General features: G+C 33.7%; 2 protein-coding genes and 1 non-coding gene across 4 annotated transcripts; all 3 read right to left on the bottom strand.

Annotated features, from left to right (window-relative positions):
- Window positions 1-2,830: 2,830 nt before the first annotated feature.
- LOC139090234 (phospholipase A1 member A-like) lies at window positions 2,831-10,183 on the bottom strand. Its single transcript, XM_070639977.1, has 6 exons — window positions 10,081-10,183; window positions 9,043-9,115; window positions 7,916-8,250; window positions 7,344-7,413; window positions 6,972-7,192; window positions 2,831-3,226 (listed from the first exon to the last, which is right to left on the bottom strand). Exons 1-6 carry the CDS (start codon window positions 10,106-10,108, stop codon window positions 2,934-2,936), a joined length of 1,020 nt encoding a protein of 339 aa, XP_070496078.1. The 5' UTR covers window positions 10,109-10,183; the 3' UTR covers window positions 2,831-2,933.
- TRNAQ-UUG (transfer RNA glutamine (anticodon UUG)) lies at window positions 5,377-5,448 on the bottom strand. The gene has a single exon. It is a non-coding gene; the product is annotated as a tRNA-Gln (tRNA).
- A 3,019-nt stretch (window positions 10,184-13,202) lies between the features above and the next one.
- On the bottom strand, window positions 13,203-18,476 carry LOC139090266 (phospholipase A1 member A-like). Of its 2 annotated transcripts, none has more exons than XM_070640011.1 (7): window positions 18,275-18,476; window positions 18,149-18,218; window positions 17,681-18,099; window positions 17,604-17,611; window positions 17,519-17,533; window positions 17,257-17,454; window positions 13,203-13,586 (listed from the first exon to the last, which is right to left on the bottom strand). In XM_070640011.1, exons 3-7 carry the CDS (start codon window positions 18,052-18,054, stop codon window positions 13,297-13,299), a joined length of 885 nt encoding a protein of 294 aa, XP_070496112.1. In that variant the 5' UTR covers window positions 18,055-18,099; window positions 18,149-18,218; window positions 18,275-18,476; the 3' UTR covers window positions 13,203-13,296. The 2 variants fall into 2 exon arrangements, with proteins under 2 accessions (XP_070496112.1, XP_070496111.1); XM_070640010.1 differs by having other exon boundaries at window positions 17,681-18,085.
- Between the last annotated feature and the right edge of the window lie 2,284 nt (window positions 18,477-20,760).

Raw genomic sequence — 20,760 nt, 5'->3', positions numbered from 1 at the left:
ACCATTATGGTTCCATTAGGACACTTTAGCGTCTAATCCAAATATTATCGACAGCACAGCGACGTAGCAGTGTTAAAACAACTACAAGGTACTATTCAGGCATCAAAATAATAAAAGGATACCCGTACAGCACATCGTATTCGCTAGAGCACCACTACGTTTACGAATTAACGTTAAGACATAAAGCTGTGGTTAAAAAATTCGGTTAGCCACAATGTAGCGCTCGGGATAGGATTCCAGTCGATGAGAGATGTGATAGATGATTCAAAAGTCATACCGCTTAGATTCTGATCGTCGATGGACCCAATTGAACCATAACATAACCTAATCCACTTAAATACACTGCAAGAAACCTAAAAATCATCATTTAATGTTATGACCAGCTTTTAATGATGAATTGACCAAACTTACAACAAAATCCAACCAATTATCCACTTAAACCTTATGATTGACATAAATAATTGCAAATAAAAACAGCTTACAACACTTTTACTTTTTGCTTCATTCCACATTCGCTTCCTCGACCAGCATAACATAAATCTCTGCATGTTATACGTCATACTAGCTTTTGTATAGTTCAACAAAAGAGCAAAAAAACATTCAAAATCAAGTTCAATGACACGATATTGAGGTATTGTTGTCTTTACATCAGTTTGCCGTACTTTTAATTCTTGTATAGAACCATGAAGTCATGTGCTGTTTGGATGAATGAAATCGAAAATTTTTAGGCTGTATAACGGATAATTACAGTCAGCTGTGAGGCTTAAAGCACTTGATAGAATTCTTTGTCGATAATTAGTCCACAATTAAAAATGAGCAGCCTTGAGGTATTTGCTTACAAATCCTAATTCTAACTGTATATCAGGAATGGAATTCTTGTTCTTGTTACTGTAATTGACGATTGACACAAAAGAACTTAACGGCATTAATTATTCTTTATTTCATGAATTATTGCTAATTATCTAATTTGCGTACTTAAAAACACATTTGTGAGGTATTCATATTGAGTAATCATGTTATGCTTATGATCACTAAAGGAAGCACTTTGAATTTGCGTGTTAAAATGTTATACGTGAATTGAATTTGACCAGACAGGCTTTATAGTTCTTCTTATTCTAAATTCGTAGTTTTTTTTCTAGCGAATTAATGTTTTTATAAATTGCTGAAGTAGGCAGGCAGCACATTACTGTTTTCCTGATTATATTTATCTAATAGTTCTTATTATTAGTTTTGACTGCTTCTGGTTTAATTTTACATGACATTGGCATTTTATTTTGGAAGTTAACAAGTTGTTTAGAATTAAAACACTTGTTAGACTAGGGATATAAATGTGCGAATGCTCTTAGATAATCAGGTTTAATCAAGTGTGTATCAGGTTGGTTAGATCAGTGATGGACAACCTTTTGTTTATTTGCAGCACAACTAGATGGTAAGCCTGTACCGTAAACATGGGATTTGCAAAAGTTTTTCAGTGTACCGAGTGTACCGCTGCACACAGGTTGTCCACAACTGGATAACAAACTATCTTTAAAATTGTAAAATGTATAATGTAAAAATTGTAAAAAATTGCAATTTTTAGTGTCTGATCTCTTGTTAAGGGTCCAAATGGCTCAGCTAAATCCTATGCTCCTCAAATTTTTTATGATCCTTTACTTAATTAAACTAGTTTAACTATTTTTTTTTTTTTTCATTTGAATCAAGAATTTTTTTTTATTTTACATTTTAGTTCTGGTTCTAGGTAATTAGTACTAAATGGAAGAAGTCTCAATATGGAGGCAAAATAGCGTCATTATGCCTGCCAAATGGAGCCTTATAAGCTTATAAGCACCATTGTTGAACCTAGTTCATTTGTGTCGGTCGGGAATGGCAATTTTCAACATTATATAAAATTTAGAGTTCGGCCAAAATTGCAACATAGTATTTCCTACATTTTAGATTCGCTGATCTAGCAGTTCTTGGCTGTATCGGCTGTACATTAAAATTCATAGAAGGCTGAAGGCCTAGAGCTTTAAACAAATTCTAATGTTCCTAAATTTGACTCGATTTTCTAGTCTTCAACTGCACAAAAAATTTAATTACATGTCAGAAAGGTCATATGGACTCATATCCTTTTCCTAGTTCCGTTTCTTAACATGATTCTTAATTTTAGTCTTTTTTTGTTACATAATAAACAAGTTTAATGGTTAGGGTTGACTACAACTTATTCAAGGTATAGATCAATAATCTGCACTTGTCACTAAATTTAAAACTTGTTGATCTATTTTTATGTAAAGCAGTGGCGGCACAGAAGTTGTACACTATTGACGTAAGGGAGTGTTTGGAAATTACGTAACGGTTATAAAGGAGGAAGGGGTGCGTCTGAAAATGTGGGGTTACTCAAGGGAACAAATTTTCGATTTTTTCGAATTTTTTTAAAAAGTAAACAAAAAATTCAAAAATAAAAAAAACCGTTACTAAATAAATTTTTTTAAAATTCTCGAAAAAGAGGGCCGTGCCTTCAATGGCTACGCCTCTGCAAGTTGGTCTAATAATAACCAAATTTTACATTGTGTTCCGTAATTTCCGGACGTTCCATAATCCAAAATATAATTTTATTTTAATTATTTTTATTATCTGATTTAATTTTATTTACAATTAGGGACCAAAAATGCCTATTAAGTGACCAAAATAAGCGAACGTCCATGGCTTTTTATAAATATCTCAATTTTGTCATGAAAATCTACTTCCACTAAACGTTACTTTACTCCAGAGTTGCAAAACAGGCACCTGTGACAGGCAAAAACCGGTTTTGTAAGAAAAACCTTACAAATTATCAAGAAATTGTACGGTTTTTGTCTGTTTCAGTTGCCTGTTTTGCAACTCTGCTTAACTCTAATTAAATGGCTAAACTTTTATACATTTTATACATCTTATAAATAATACTCACAAAACATTTAAAGCCTGATTCCAAGCTCATTTACAATCACATCAATAACTCTTTCACCAATTCTACTTAATATATAGTAATAGAACTCGTCATGATTAAAGATCGTATTTGTTTTTAATTCTATATAAAATACTCCTGTAATATTGGCACTTGCACCTAATCCCATAAAATTAACTGGATTGTGATTACATTGTCCATTTTTGTAATCTTTCCAGTTTGAACACTTAACAGCTGGATATGTATGGCTTCGTTTTAATGACTCGGTCCAGTAACGGTTGGCGTTGAAGTGACTACACCATGCTAAAATGATAAAAGGAAGTAAATTGAAATTAGTGAAGTTTTAGGGCATTTCTGGGAATAAAATAATGTGCTGCGGAACACAGGTTGTCCATCACTGCGCTGGTGCATGTTGGATACGGTTTTGGACGTAGCCTATCACCAAGGTTTATCGAGGCCAAACCGAGGCTTACCACGAAAAAATAACACAACCAAAAGAATGGTCCGATTTGAATGTCGATGAGGAAGTTGGAGCGGTTGTTTTGAAAGGATTAGAACTTGGGTATTAAAAACTCATTACAAATTGTACAGTTTAGGCCCAAAAACCGCATGACTTCGCCCAAATAGCACCCAACTTAGAAATGACTAATCATTTAGTTCCAGGTAAGCGTGACTCTGTATTCAGGGAAGATTCCTCAAAATCCAGTTACTTCTACAGTCACACCAGTCTGAGCTAAGATTCTCCACCTATTCTACATCGCGTGCTGCTCTCTACATCTTGAATGCTTGGGTGCAATGTAGTTCAAACTATTAAATTTCATGCTTTAACTCAGTGGTGAGCAACTTATGTGATGCGACCCACTAGAGTGAAGCCAAAATTTTTTGGAAATGCCATGAATGTATGTCATGTTCTTACTGACTGACCACTAAAGTGTGCCCCAAAAAATCAAAGGTTGCCCACCACTGCTTTATCCGCAACTAAAATGCTCTCAAAACTCATATTCATCTACATTATGCAACAGTTGAACAACCCCTCATTTACTAGTTGCTTAATTAATATTTTTCTCCGTTTTAAATTGCAATAAAAATTATTCAAATTGCACTTATCTAATTAGTCTATTGCATGACTTTTAACTATAATTCAATTGCAATTAAAGAATATATTTTTTTGAAGGTTGACAAGATTAAATTTAATTGTATTCAAGACGTTGCTGATTAGGTGCATTTAATTCTTTAGAAATATTAAAATACTTTAAAGCATTGTTAATGCAAGTACTGAGAAATTGTTGATATGCTAGTGGCATATACATAGTCTTGACAAACATCAAGTCTTAAGGTCTTGTTAATGAATATTTTGAGTAAGTTAAGCTGTAGTCTTACTAAGAGCTTGAAGACGACTCGGATTTTGTATGAAAAAATCAACTCAAGTCGACTTGAATCCACACAAAATTAGAGTCGACATCGAGCTCTGGTGTTACTAGCGTGCCACAGAACAAGCTTAGATCTATCTTGAAAATTTGCATACCTAGATTAAATGTGCTATGTCTCAAAACAGTTTGGATTGCCTTATTTTTAATGACAAAATATCGGGTCGATGGCCAAATAACTCTTGAAAGGAGGCTGTTGATAAAGGTATATGGTATTAGAAATTGGAACACGAAAGCAAGCGATAGAACCATCTTAAGGTTTCATCTGAGTTAGACCATGAATCACAATTGATCTGCACGGCTTGAAAATTTAATAAATTTGTGGATGAGCATATTTTAGGAAACACTGAATTAAGGTCTATAATGGTGGTGGGCAAGTTGTGTTCCATGGCTAACTAGTGTCTCACCAAAACAAATTTTTGGAATTGCCGTGAACCGTATAACGTGTATGGTTTTTATCGAGGCTTACCACCAAAATTTGCCGCGTAAAATGAAAGTTTGTCAATCACTTGTCTGTAGTTAAGACGGTTATATGCTTTTGGGACATTAATAAAAGTGGAACTATTAGATCTTCCCCATGTGACTGTCATTGATTAAAAATTGGTTTGTAAAAAATGCCACAAAACTTAATTTTATTTGACTTATTTTATAGTTGACTTGAATTTTGTTGTTACTTTTTTTTATTCTTTTAAATAACAAGAAACACATCAATTGTGGCAATTAAAGATATAGAACGATTAGTATTTCCGTCTTGGAACATCAAAGTAAAACAAACTACACACATAGTGTATATGAAATACTTTGTAAGAAACTAAGTACAAAGTTTCATTTTCTTTTGATAAGTTTATGTATGAGATTGTATATTTAAACGAAAATCTTAATACGCATCATCACGAAACGTGTCTGTTGGCACTGAGCGGTAAGCTCAAAATAAAAATATTTTTTTTTATCAATTTTAATCAGCAATTTTTAATCTGACCTTGAAAACCTTAAAATATCTTCAAAAAAAGAGCAAAAAAGAATTTAAGGTTCTGCCGAGATTTGAACTCGGATCGCTGGATTCAAAGTCCAGAGTGCTAACCATTACACCACAAAACCAGTTTTTTGTATATGTTAGTTTTGGTGATTTGATATTGATTTAAGATGTGCCTTTTAATTTTAAGTTTATTTTTTGATGAGTTAGACATAAAAATTTTTTTTATTTGATGGACTTAACTATAAATATTTAAATTGCGATTCTCAAGTTTTTATTTTTCATCTAATTAGAATCTTATTGAAATTTAAATAAATATATAAGGAATTTATTATTCTCAAATAATTCAGTCATTAAACAGAAATTATTGACTTCTGGTTGCAAATAATGGATTTAAGTAAATTGTCAAGAAGCTCCAAGGAGGGGAGAATCCCCAAAAATATATGTTTAGCCATTTTTGACCCCAAAATGTCATAGTCATAAATAATCATTTTTGAGGGGTCAAAATGGGGTTCAGAGTTATTCCTGACTATACCTGTGTTCAAGGATTCAATTTCAAATTTGTTCCTGATTACGATTCTGTACAAGCACTTATTCTATATGCAAATGACCTCATAATATAACTAAGAATAATTTGGATGTTAATATATATATATATAAAGCAGTGATCATGAAAGCTATTCTATTCGCAATTTAAAGCGATTCTAGGAAATAAAGAAAAATAAAATTCAGTTTTCGGCTGTTTTAAGTGCAGCACGGCTTGGAGAGCCTTCATTCGTTAAACTGCCGTTAGCCCCGAGATGCATGTTATGTGAAGGTCTGGATCTTTTTGATCTGAATAGCTTAAAGTGTATTTTTTTATAAGGAGCCGTTCCTAACAGGCAATGAGAGCGCTTTTAGGTACCGTAGGCTCAAGCATGCACTTTTTCTTTTAGGCCGTTCGCTTATTAAGTAACGTCAAAAATGGATCCCTCTCATTTTTTGACACCCATACACTCTTCTTAGTAACAACAAAAATTCATTCCTTGATGTTTAAGGCTGGAAACTTAACAAAACTCAACCCTTACCCCTCCCCCTACCCTCCCTCCTAATCCTATTCCGTAATAAGTGAACAGCCCCCAAATTGCATTGCCAATAATTCTTTCATTTGCATTTTCTGCACTTGAGTGAGTTTCAAGAAATCTCTAATTTTGGAACAGCATTGGCAATTCACGCATGCACGTGCTTAATTCAAATGTTCAAACCAAATCTGAACAAAAAAAATCAAATTAATTTCTAATTATTTCCATTATTTTTACCAAACGGGTTAATGAGCTTGCTAAGAGGCTTCCTGCATTTCAGCAAGATCATTTAAGGAAACAGACTAGATGGATTTAACAGTTTCAAGAACACGACAATTAAACTTTTCAAGAAGATCGAATTATATCCAATAAATTATTCTGTCTGCAGATTCACAAAAAAAATACCATCATCGGTAATAACTCAAATATTCACTCATCGTTTTGTGCTTAATTGAAAGAGAAATATTAATCCACAGTAATTACTCACTGTTATTGCCAATTTACTTTGTTTTAATCTCTTTGCTTGTGCTTTCTTGGGATAGGTCAGGCATGCAAAAAAAAGTATATAATTTAAATTTGCTACTTACAGCTGAGAAAATTGTAGAATGAATTTGTCCTTAATGGTGGACATCCTGGCTGAACTTCCGCATTATTTGGATAGAAACTTGCATGACCAAGTGGAACAATTGCACCGACGAAGAAATTGTCTGTTTGAATTGTGTCGACAAATGTTGCGTCATTACGTCCGAGTGGATTTTCGTAGACGGCTGGGAAGAACTTCCATTTGGCTGGGTCGAGGCCGGTGATTCTGGAATAGAAATTAAGCAAAAATGTTAGTAATAAGCTTGAGCAATGGTGGGCATCCTGAGTGCCGCCAAAAAATTTTTTGAATTTCCATGAACCATATAAAATATACGGTTTTGGTCGAGGCACACCACCAACATCCTTAATCTACATACCTAGCCATCTTATATCTGCCTTTTGATGATTCTTGTACTTCTCTTCCAATAATTCCACACGAATGAGCACCTGCACATAATTTCATTAGTAACTTTCAACCAGAACCCGAAGTCAACCCGAAGTCGACCCGAAATCAACCCGAAGTCGACCCGATGTTGACCTGAAGTCGACCTTATGTCGACCCGATGTCAACCCGAAGTCAACCTGGAGTCGACCCGAAGTCAACCTTGAGTAAACCCGAAGTCAACACGAAGTCAACCCGGAGCCGTCCTGAAGTCGTCTTGAAGTCAATCAAAAGTCGACCAGAAGTCAACTTGAAGTCGACCCAAAGTCAACTTGAAGTCAACCCAAAGTTAACTTGAAGTCGACCCAAAGTCAACCTGAAGTCGACCCGAAGTCAACCTGAAGTCGATCCAAAGTCGACTCGAAGTCAATCCGAAGTCGACCCGAATTTTATACGAACACTAGCCGACTATAGTCGACCATTCCATACAAATTCCGAGTCAACCTAAAGCTCTGCTCTCAAAAAATTGACATTCAGCTATTAAATCATTTCAATTCCAAAACTTACCAAAACTATGTCCAACACAATGAAACGTTTGAGTACTCAAACCTTTATTGAATAATTTTGTCATACTTCTACCAACTACACGTGACATTTTCGACATCCTGAACATCACAATTGTATATAAATCAACATTATAGTTACTCCAATCAAGCACTAAGAAGTTGTAATCTCCACGTTGCACGTAAGCATCTATCAACTGCCTTGTACTATCTCCTAATGGATTTTGTAGCCATCCAAAAATGTATAAAGTCGTTGGACGGCTATGATCGAAATATTTGTTCGTCAATAGTTGTGTGATGTTTGATAAGTGATATTGTGTGAATATTCTTGAGTCGGTTCTGAAAAATTTAATTTAATTTTGGAAATTATTTATCACCTTTGATGGACTGTATCACACTAAAGTATCAACTAATTTTTAATAAGTGTGAAGCACATTTTGCAGACAAATCTTTTAATTAAGTAATTTTTTAATTTTTTGTCATATATTTTAGAACTCATCATGTTCGGATTATCCAGGTTAGTTTTAAACAGGACTCGAAGTCGATTCAAGTCTGGCGAACTCTAAGGGTTCCCGATGCCGAGACTATGACTGAGACTGAGACTACTCGGAAATTCTCGGTCCGAGACTTTCAGGGAAGTCTCAGTCTCAGTCTCAGTCTCAGTCTCGGTCTCAGTCTGTTTCGGTCTTTGTCTTGGTCTTGGTCTTGATCTTGGTCTTGGTCTTGGTCTTGGTTTTGGTCTTGGTCTTGGTCTTGGTCTTGGTCTTGGTCTTGGTTTTTTTCTTGGTCTCAGTCTCAGTCTCGGTCACAGTCACAGTCACAGTCACAGTTACAGTCACAGTCACAGTCACAGTCACAGTCACAGTCACAGTCTCAGGCTAGGCTCAGTCTCAGTCTCGGTCTTAGTCTTGGTCTCAGCCTCGATCTCGAGAATTTGTCCAGACCAAAACTTGAGGAAACCTTCCTGAACTCAACACAAAATTTGAAACGACTTCAAATTCTGTTGAAACCGGAAGTTGATAATCTTAAATTGAAGTAAATTCGCAATTCACTTTAGTGAAATAAGTTGATATAGATTTGTCGCATTGTAATGGTCTACATGTTCACTAACAGTTGCTTAACAATACATACCCATGATAAAATTTGACATTTAATCTGTCAAAATTGTTAAAATTGAATACAGCACCGGTAGCGCCAAAGAACACTGTGAATTATTTGTTTATTTTAATTTTTAATATTTTTTAAATTTTATATTAATTTTTTTCTATTAAAAAGTTTTAGATTTGTCAATTTTAAATTTAACACTTTTTTCATTTTTTAATTGAATGAAAAAAAGTTATTTTTTTTTTATTTTAAACTGAAAACTTTAAAAATTGATTTTGAATTTTTTTTGTTTAAATTTTGCTGCCTTTTTTTCAAATTTAATTTCTTTAAAAAAATTAAAATTTAATTATAAATCTTTAAAATTATGATTATAAATTTTTTTTCTTCAAAAATCATAAAATTTAAATTTTTTTAGATTATAAACTTTCAAATTTTTCAAAAAACTTTAATTTTATTAAATTTTTAAAACTTTTGTTGTTTTATTTTGTTCATAAAATTGTAACTTCATTATTTTTAAATTTGAATTTTACAATTTTTTGAAAAATTAAAAAATTTATATTTCAAAAAAAATTTAAATTTTATAATTTTTGAAGAAAAAAATATTAGTTTTAGAGGTAATTTCAAAAATTTTTAATGATTAAATTTTCAAATTTTTAAAGATTTATTTAAATTTTAAATTAAATTTTAAAATTTTTAAAGAAATTAAATTTAAATTTATAATTTTTAAAGAATTTAAATTTAAAATTTTTAGAAATTAAATTTTATTGTTTTTATAAAATTTGAATTTTCATTATTTTTATAAAATTTGAAATTTTATTTGAAAACTTGATTATTTCAAAATCATCTTTAAAACATTTGTTTTTAAATTCAAAAATTAATTTAAATTTTTTTAAATTGACACCAATTATTCTCAATCAAATTTAATTTCTAATTAAACCATGTTTCACTTTTCAAAACTCTTATTTTCAAATTCAAACAGTCCATCAACAACTTCAAATTTCAAGTTCAACATTATTCTTTAATTAATTTACTTCCGTTTTTTAAAAAACTTAATTTATTTATTACCAGTTAAATAAATTATTCTAAAAATCATTTTGCACAGAAAAGAAAAAAAAAATCAAAATTATTTAAGTTTTGATTCTAAGCGACTAGCACGGCTGGCTGTATGTTTACAACTGAATCAAGCTTTCATCATCAACACTTGACTTCTACTCAACAAACAAATTCTGTAGCACAATAATCTGCAGATATATATAAATATATATATATTTAGTTTTAAATGTTGCCGATGTGAAATACTCAACATTCTCAGTAGGAAATACGATTTCCTTATGAATGAACTGTTATTTGGGTTTGTGGATGTAAATTTGTTTAGACAGGAGTGGATATGTGGAGGAATTGGAAGGAAAGATCGCTAAAATGCTAAGGCTGATCTTGAGAATTTTTAAGAATTTTGCAAGATTTTTTAGGGGTATTCCTTAATTTTTTAGAGATTCTTCATATTATATCCATGAATCTTGTCACCAAGGCTACTATGATACTGTTCCAATGAGGATTGATGACATGACACCTAGTCTTTAGAATCCAGTACTTAAAACATTTACAATTCTAATAAAATTTATATTTACTTCTTCCTTACTTCGCTGGACGTACAGATCAACTGTGATTCATGGTATCCCTCAGATGTCGCCTATAACTGGTTCTATCGCCGGCTTCCGCCTGCCAATTGCTAATATTAAATGCAATGCTGTCTCTATCGACAGCTTCCTTTCAAGAGTTCTTCGATCTACCACGAGTTCTCTAATAAAATTTATATAAATTAATTTAAAAGCCTACTAACTTACTGCATTAAATAAAAGACATGTCCGAGCAGCAAGATGCTCCAAATTCCACATTTTCGTCGTATAAAATGGACAGAAACCAAATGTCCTCTAGTGGACAACTTCACATACCATAACAGGCAAATTGAATGCTTTCATGGTACGAAAATACCACTATGGTACCTTAAAATTTCAAAATTTGTCAAAATTTCCAAAATTTGTCAAAAATTTCAAAATTTGTCAAAAATTTCAAAATTTGTCAAAAATTTCAAAATTTGTCAAAAAATTTTAAATTTGTCAAAAACTTCAAAATTTGTCAAAAATTTCAAAATTTGTCAAAAAATTTTAAATTTGTCAAAAACTTCAAAATTTGTCAAAAATTTCAAAATTTGTCAAAAATTTCAAAATTTGTCAAAAATTTCAAAATTTGTCAAAAATTTCAAAATTTGTCAAAAATTTCAAAATTTGTCAAAAATTTCAAAATTTGTCAAAAATTTCAAAAATTGTCAAAAATTTCAAAATTTGTCAGAGTTTCTTTTTGCTTAAAAATCGGGACATTTCGAGGCTTTGTTGGTACACAGCAGCAAGCTTGAAAAGGACAGTAGCGTCCCGGCAAAAATACAGCAGATGGTCGCCCTACTTAAAGCGGTCTTTTTGTCTGTTAGATATAATTTCAGGTATCAACTAGACCTACGTCCGGCTAATGTCATCTACTCTCTCTCACTGGCCGTACAGATCAAGTGTGATCCATGGCTTCCCCCAGTTGGCTTCTGAATAATACTTAATACCTAGACATTATGTCTATTTGCCCATTCGAGGTCAGGAATCAGTCATTACATCAACTCGTCTTGCTGTCAAAGTAGCTATCTAGCGATACTTACCAACCACTGTGTGCTGCTCGGTATGCCTACTCAAAACAAATCCACAAACTATTAATTGATGTAATTAAATAAAAAAAATCAAGTTGCTAATATTTTTTTAAGTTCCTCATTAGCTTTACAAGCTCAAATCTGTCAAATATTTATAAACATTACATTAACATATTTTTGACAAATCATGTCTCAATCATGTCTATTTTCACTTTTAACAACAACAGAAAAAAAGTTTAAAAATCAATACGAAATTCCACACATAAAGAGAAATGATCCGTTACGAGGTAATTGCACTTGATCGTGACCTTGAAGAGATTTTTTTATTTTTTGACTGCTGGTAATGAAAATTACTCTCGTAAAAGTTTATGGTCTTTTCGTTTATAAATATCATTTAAACTAATCATAATGATTTGAACTGACATTTCGAACTGACATCACGGGATATTTTGGATGTTATGTATCAGTTTTGAGGGTCTTGGAGCTTCCTGAAGAGTTTGAACTTCGTTGAATATTGTTATAAAGTTTGCAACGTATAAATACAAGGTAGAAGTAAACCTAAATAGCGCAAATCGGTTAATCGACCAAAAATCTGATCCTAGACCTGTGCTACTCTGACTTGGTGCTGGATTTGGTTTAAGCACACAATCACGCTGGCCTAGATTTTGTATCAATTAACTGACATGTGATATTCAAGGGAAGGATCAATTATCAATTCTACCCCGAGTGGACAAAAATACACTAGAACTAGACATTAAGGGTTTCCTTGACCGAGAACAAGACTTTCCATTCTCAGTTATCTAGAGAATATTCGAATTCAAGAATTTTGAGAGTTCACTTGTCGTCTCCGTATCGATCTTGGTCTCGGTTCCAACTTCGGTTTTGGTTCCGAGTTCGGTCTCGGTTCCGATTTCGGCCTCGGTTCCGGGTTCAGTCTCGGTTCCGACTTTGGTCTGGGTTCCGGGTTCGGTCTCGGTTCCAGACTCGATTTCGGTTCCAGGTTCGGTCTCAATCCCGGATTCAGTTTCGTTTCCGGAATCGGTTTCAGATTCAATTTTGGTCTCAAGAACTCGTTGAAATCGAGGTTTCGGGAAACCTTGCCAGACATCAACTGGCTATTGAGTTATCATCAACTGGTTCTGACTCATTTTTGTCCCCTTGGATATGACTCAGTGCAACTTCCACTTTACTATATTAAATAGCCCTACACAGAAAATGAACATACTTGCCTAAATTAGCGTGCCCATGAGTATATTCAATCAATATAATTGAGCATGCTCAATATTGTGAGCATATTCATGAGCATGCTCCTTGTCTGTTCGGAATAAACCATTGCACTGTTCAAGTTGTGTTGCTTTTTAATACCGACCTGTGATAAAGCAGTCCTAGATTGACCAAATAATAACACAACCTAACATTCAAACATCCCCAATAACAGCTGGACATAAAACAATCAAAAAATATGCTTCCTCCTGTTTCAATTTCACAAAACTTCCTCCTTTTATTAATAATAAATAAAATAATTTATTTTTTTGTACAGATCACTTTGATGCATCAATATTTTTTTGATGAATACCAGCAGAGATGCGTGCTCATATAAGTCCAAAGGTAAATACATTTCCTACACGATCACCAATCCGATCTAGTAGCCAATTGTAAAATTCATTTCCGTCAAAATATCTTTTTGATGTAATTTTAACATAAAATGTTCCTGTAACATTTGGATTTGAGTCAATTCCCATATAATTTACTGGCTTCTCATCACATTTGTGTGCGTCGTACGTCTTCCAATCTGTACATTGACGTGCTGGAAATACTTTGCAATTTTTAGGATTCAATGTTTCTGCATAGTATCGAATCGCATGAAAGTGACTGCACATGTCTAGAAATAGAAGAGAAATATGAAGGTTAGTTACGATGCTGGAAGAAAGCTTGACCTAGAAAAAATGGTATTAGCTGCTAATAATGGACAACAAGCTATAAATCATAACAATTATTATAATGGTAAATGCGATTATGACAATGTGGTTTCTAGAAATGGAACTGGAATTCTTAAGCGATGTAAATAGAATCTGGAACTGATTTACTTTTAATTGTTGCAGACTTTCTAATGATGCAGAACAGTTGTGGGCAACCTTTGTGCCACGGCCATCAAAAATTATTCAAATTGTCATGAACCGTATGCCGTATGCAATTATGGTTGGAACTAACCACCAAGGTGGGCCGAAAAAAACAAAAGGTTGTCCACCACTGATGCAGGAAGAAGGTCTGCAAGTTGTTCATATGAATAACTTATTAAGATTAAATTGGCACATATGATAAGGAGTGATAAATTGTCATACATTTAATTACGGTTCTAGATTAATATGCAGTCGTTGGAAGAATTATGTGCATGTGGAGTTGTTAATTGAATATTAAGTTGAGAGAGACACTAATAGACAGTGAGACACTAACAGGCAAACAACATACTTTCACGGTACAGAAAGACCACTACGGTACCAAAAAGCGGTTAATTTGTCTGTTAGGGGACCGTACTCTCTTAAATGAGGGTACTGTTGAGTATACTCAATCAATAAAGCTGAACATGCTCGATTTTTTTGAGCATGTACATCTATTTTGCGTCTACTTTTCAGAAGAACTTCCGGAGCCACTCGTGACTTTCTGAGCGACATATTCCAACAAATTACATTTTTTGCCCTAAAAATGAGACAAAGTCACCCTATATGCTGCTGTCAAGGTCACTACCCGTCTTTCCATCAATACAGAGACGCAGTCGTACCCTAGTACCCACATTGTGCTGCTCGGGACTTTATATTCTTAATGATAATGCCCGGTAATACCAATTAAGGACCACCTATGATTTTATCACTCATTATATCCATAAACGTAGAATATATGACGCAACATGCCGAATTCATCATACTAGAACTTCACAACAATGAATAAAATAACTGTTGGAATGGGTAAGAATCTCACAAAGGAACGTAAATAAAGTGAGAATCATTAAAATCTTCAAAAATCGTTAATAATTATCGCAATAACTTGATCAGCTTCTTATACTAAAGCTGAAGATGTAATAAAGTACAGAAGATGAAATAAGTATCATCGTGAGTCTAGAATTTAGTTGCTTAGTAACAAAACTTGTTGTCTTCTTCTTTGTCTTTGGGTAATTTGAAGGGTTTATGATATATTGTCGATCTAATGAAGAGATCTCGGTAGATGAATGTAATTAATAGTTAGATATGGAAAGATATTAATGGATTATTTAATTTCATCACGGGACAGATATTGAATAATATTCTGCTGTACTTTCCTAATAGACAAAGATATCGATTATAGGTAGCGGATTAGTATTTCTGTTGACAAGGCATGGTCTTTGTGGTCTCAAGTTTCTGGATAGAAAGAGACTTCAAGGGAGACCAAGAAGCTCCTGAGATTCCTGTGTGAGTAACCATGCCAAAGTGTTGGGAATTAGAAACTGGCAGAAGTTATCTGAAGACAGATCCAGATTCCGATGAACTTTAAATGTGGCATTGGCTCTCATGTGCCTTCGACAAGGAAATTCAAGTTCAAGTTGTCTGTTAGGGCTTGCTATACTTTTCATACAGTATAGTGATTACAGTATTGCCCATACTATATTTTCCATATGAATTCATCAAGTTCTGTAAGCACAGCACTGTGAATTTCTTTTGGGATTGTGAGGAATTTTTGGGATTTTTATGGACTTTCCAGAATCGATGGGTTTTTTTTAAACAATTTCAAATATTTTGAGTGTTTACAAAAGTCACATCTGAATCCGGGTGTTTCCCAAATAATTAGACAAAGGTGTTTTATGGAGCAATAAAATTGATTTAAGATCATCGAAATAAAATTGACAATCTTTGGTCAGTCTTTAGTTTTATTATTTTTGGAGATGGGAATTAGAAAGCGGTAGCTAGTGACAGAGATAGCTTAAGGTGACATCCTCTAGGCAAAGAGCATGGTTTCATGATTCAGAAAGACCTTTACGGGATCTAAAAACAATCTTTTTGCAAGTTAGGGAAATCAAGCATCATAATTGATCTGTAACTAAATCTAAACTAATCTAAACATTCAGCCGAGCTCTACGTAAGCTTGGATGTTGTATAGAAATCCGTTTCGAGTCAATTCCTTCTCATCTTCAAGCTATAGCTTTAGTATTTTCAATAATTCATCCAAATTCATAAACTACAGTTTTATACGATGAATTGGCGATGAATGTATGACTCTGACTGATTATCCTGTCTCAAAAATTCTAAAGAATCTTATTATCATCAATAGCTTTGTCAGAATTGCCAAAGAATTGATGCTTTTAAAATTTATAATAGCGATGCAAAAAAAATAATTATTTTAACAATAATGCACAACCTTTGGAGTCTATTTTTAATTTCTATTTCTATGAATATTGACGTGAGGATTGATCTATCAATAATAATTGTTAGCGATGACTTTGCAATATTATTTATAGTTATTTTAAAAAATTGAACTTCGGATGGAACTAGTCTTAGAATAACTATGAATAGATGGATTTAAGACAAGATGATTGCCAAAGTCAGGGTCGTGGTTAATATCGACATTTAAATGTTCAGTAATAAATAATTAATTTGATTCCAATATGCATAATCATCGAGGATTATTTGAGTATCTACGATAAGTATCTCGCCTTCATCACAATTGTTGAATTAATCTTTTACTAGAGATTATCATGTGGTGAATCTTGAATAGTGACACGTGTTTGCTCCGACCATAGGATGACATAGTATATAGAGTAACCTTTGCACACTTTGTGGACGGCAAAAGATCAAGAGGAAGATCGAAAATGTCCTGGATTGGTTGTGTTGATAAGGACGCTAAAGATCTCAATATCCAGAATTGACAGAAGTTATCGAAAGATAGAGCTGTCTATAGACGTTCTTTAGACACGGAAATTGGGCCTTCGTGCGCCCCAGGCAAGAAGAAGTTTTCTCCAAAAGACACTTCAAATGACCAGTACTCACTGTATAAATATGAAATGTACAGTAAGGAAGCAATTTACTTTGGAGTTTCTATACCTTAGCTCCAAAAGACACTTCAAAAGTCCAGTACAGCACTCACTGGATTAATATCAAATTCACAGTAAGGACTTTTACACTTGAAATTGGTTATTGGAAAGCAGTAGCCAGCGATAGAGCCAGTTTCAGGTGCCGACTTAGGGAGGTCATGGATCATAGATCAACTGTATGGCCAGTGAAGTACGTAAATAAGTACAGTAAGGACAGCAATGTACTTTGGGGAGTTTGGCACTTAAAATACGCTAGGGCATCGCTGGGTCGATGGAATTCACGGAAGACGAGAAGTTGGAATTTCAGTTCAGCACATTGTGCCGCTCGTGTATCTAACTTCATAACTAACACGAGACTTAAGGGGTTACACTGCGGGTTACACAGAACACTTTAAGTTGAAAACCACATTGTGTCGCTTGGGTATCTTACACCATACCTCAGATAAACCTTAAGCAAGCCTCCCCAACAATAAGCAATTCCATCAATACTCACCATTACAATAGTCATAAAATGATATTAAACTAAATGCCGGACATCCAGGCTGTACCATTTTATAATTTGGAAAGAACGACACATGTCCAATGGCATTTTTCGTTCCAATAAAGAAGGTATCACTGTGTATGGTATCCACATATGTTGCATCTTTTGTGCCTAACGGTTCTTCACTGATTGGCGGGAAAAAGTTTGGACCTGTGAAGAATTTTTTGTGTTAATTTATGTCTAAAATGTTATCAAAAAAAGTTTTTATATTTGCCTGCCGGATCCAGTCCTAAAGAAGATGAAAAAAAAAATATCAGATTTAAGTTACTGGTTTCTAACTGTAATACTTTATATCATACCTGTGATTCTGAAATGAAATAAAAAAGGCAAGAATTTGAGACTTGATAAATTATCAACAAAAATTTAATTAATTCACCTGGCAAATTTGAATTTATTATTTGAATATTGCTGGATTTCACGTCCCATAATACCGCATGCATGAGCACCAAAACTATGTCCAACACAATGGAATGTTTTATCACTTAAACCTTCTTTAAATAATTTAACTAAATGTCGTCCTACAGATCTGGCAATTCTTATCATTCTATACATAACTGGCGTATACAGCCCAACTGAATATTCACTCCAGTCAAGTGCAATTAAGTTACAGTTCTGATACTTAATATATCCATCTGTAAGTAGCAGCGTCGTTTCAGCATCTGGACTCATCATCCAGCCTGTAACTATAAATGTCGTTGGCCTCTTAAAGCTGAATTTATTCTCATGTAGCACTTGTGTTAGGTTCTGCATACTAAATTGCGTATAATTGTCAGAACTAGGCCTGAAATTGAAGATCTAATGACACAATTTTGATCACTTTAAGTCAGATAAAGTCACAACAAACCCATTGTAGAACTTAATGTTAATTTTATCAAAACTCTGTGCTGATAGGTAGCTGGTCAACTGAAGAAATGCTGAAATAAGTTGTGAAAATAATCGAAGAAAAAGAGACAAAAAAATTAAGCATTACCAGTTATATAAATAAGAATATTCGGTGACATTATTTTCACTGCTTTCTTCCTCTACTCAACGTCTATCACTAGCGAGATGTTATTTGCAACTAACTCGTCTTCTTTTCTTACCCATTCTACTCGAGTCTACTCTCTAAAATATATGTCATGTCTAGTATGATTGGATATCAAATAACATCGCTATATCGCTATGCGTTAAGGTACGTCGTTCGCGTCGTTCAATGATCTATAAAATAAAAGATTATTTTTCGTCGTTGTTTGTGGCGTTGTCGATTAGAAAGAAAACAATATGCTAATGATCATCTACATTTCCGATACACTTTTTATGGCTTCTATAGTATAATCTAGGGCAGTGGTGGGCAACTTTTAATTTATCGGGGTACACTTTAATTGCAAACCTCAGCCAAAACAGCATACAGCACGCGGTTCATGACATTTCCATAGAATGTTGGCAGCACACTAATGTGCCGCGACACACAGGTTGCCCATCACTGATCTAGGCAGAAGATTGTGTTGTAATTTTGGGATTAGACGCTGAAGACGCTGAATTAGGTAGGAAAGATAATAAGCAAGATGGAAATAAAGAACTCATAGGCACTATTGATAGATATATTGGGTTCTAGACAATTTTAAAATGCTCTAATTGATAGATTTTTGGCAATATTAATTTCTGGAAATCGGTAATGCTAACTAATCTTAATCAGAATTAGGGCCGTATCCAGAAGTGAGTGGAATTGAGGGGAATGTAAAAATTTCATAAAAATTCAATTAGTTGAGACATAATTCTTCAATTTGACAGAATATGGTCAGACAGAAGTCTGCAGGTCTGGAATTATTGCATCTTAAATGCGAAGAACTGCAGTTTTTGGATGAATCTTATAAATCGTCAAAAGTCACAGACTGGGATTTATTGTACAGGCTTACATTGTTTGACCGAACCCTAGTTTTTGAGACAAACATCTCAACTGCTTTTCTTAATTTGTGAGTACTTTGTCATCGATCCTTTCCTGCTTAGAGATCCTTTCCTACTTAGAGATCAATTCTTTTTTAGAGATGACACCGAGATCAAGACTTCTCGGTTTCAGTCCCGAGATTTGTAGAGGCCAAGACTTCATGAAATTCCCTTAAACTCTAGATGTGTGTGTCGGTTTCGAGAATTCGTCCAATTCGAGACTTTTGGAAGCTTTGGACCTTCCATCCTCAAAATAATCATAGCATCTACTTTAGTCAAGATTCCAAGCATGCTAATGACTCAATTAAAGTTCCAAACAGTCCTAATCCAGACAGTATCTAAGCCTAAACTCAATACATATTAGAAAGCAAGTTTATTCTTCATTCTCATAAGGGATAAAATCTGAATATGGAACAAAAAAAAAAAATTAAGAATTCTGCAACATAAAAACAGTCCCGTTACTTAACGTTCATATTCTTATGATAATTAGAATAGCCGATAAACTAGGTATTTATTAAATAATTTTAGTAAAAAATATTTTAAATAATTTTTAACACGTATTGAGCCTCTTGCCACTGAGAATTTATGTTAATGTCATTTGGCAAGGAACATGACATTCAATGAGTTAAATACTTGGCAAACATTGTCACAACAATTACTTAAAATGCACTTAAGAATGTAAATTTTATAATCATGTAATTTAAATTCAGTTATAATGAGGTAATTACATTACATATAAATCAATATATTAATATCTTGTTAATGATACTCGAATCACAAGTTAAGAGTTTTTATCGATTTTATTGCATTAAGATAAGTACCTTGGGTATTGAGTATGAGATGAAGATAATGCGGATTTTATCTAAGATCAGTCGTCGGCAACCTTTTATTTTTAACGGCATACCTTGGTTGTAAACTTCGTCAGAACACAACACTGCATGTGACACATGAAGACACATGAATGTGCTGCGTCACTCACATGTTGTCCACCTCTGTCTTAGATGATGATAAGCTTAGGTGTGTCGTGGGCATAAAATGACTTTTCGAATTATTGATTTTATGGGAATAGCTATAGTCAGGAGCTTATTTTCGATAGTCAGCGGTGTTCTTAGTGAAAACAGGAGTACCACCGAGTCAGATCGACGGCCTTCCCAACTCGCCAATAGTTTCAGTAAGGAGTTTGTTTTGTTAGGTTTTTTTAGACATCCCTTACATTTTTACAACCATAGTTTCAAAACAGGCACCTGTGGCAGTCAAAAACCGTACCAATTCTTGATAATTTATTTGGTTTTGTAAGAAACCTTACGATTTTTGCCTGTCATAGGTGTCCGTTTTGCAACTCGGCTTACAGCCTACCTAAGAATGCATGAATTGAAACACATCCCTAGAGCTTGTCAGTACTCAGATCATCCACCATCGCTTATTTAAACTAATCCAGTTTGTGATTACATTTCCTTAAAGGTACATCGAACGACGTAACACCAACCGGTTTCAGCTACTCCACACTGAAGAGTCACACAAGTCTGAAGACAT

This window comes from Chironomus tepperi, unplaced genomic scaffold (genome assembly GCF_022539635.2).
Source record: "Chironomus tepperi strain 1889 unplaced genomic scaffold, CSIRO-AGI_Ctep_v1 contig_217, whole genome shotgun sequence".
NCBI lineage: Eukaryota > Metazoa > Arthropoda > Insecta > Diptera > Chironomidae > Chironomus > Chironomus tepperi.
Note: the sequence above shows the minus strand (reverse complement) of the source record. Positions and strands in the feature narration are given on the sequence as shown.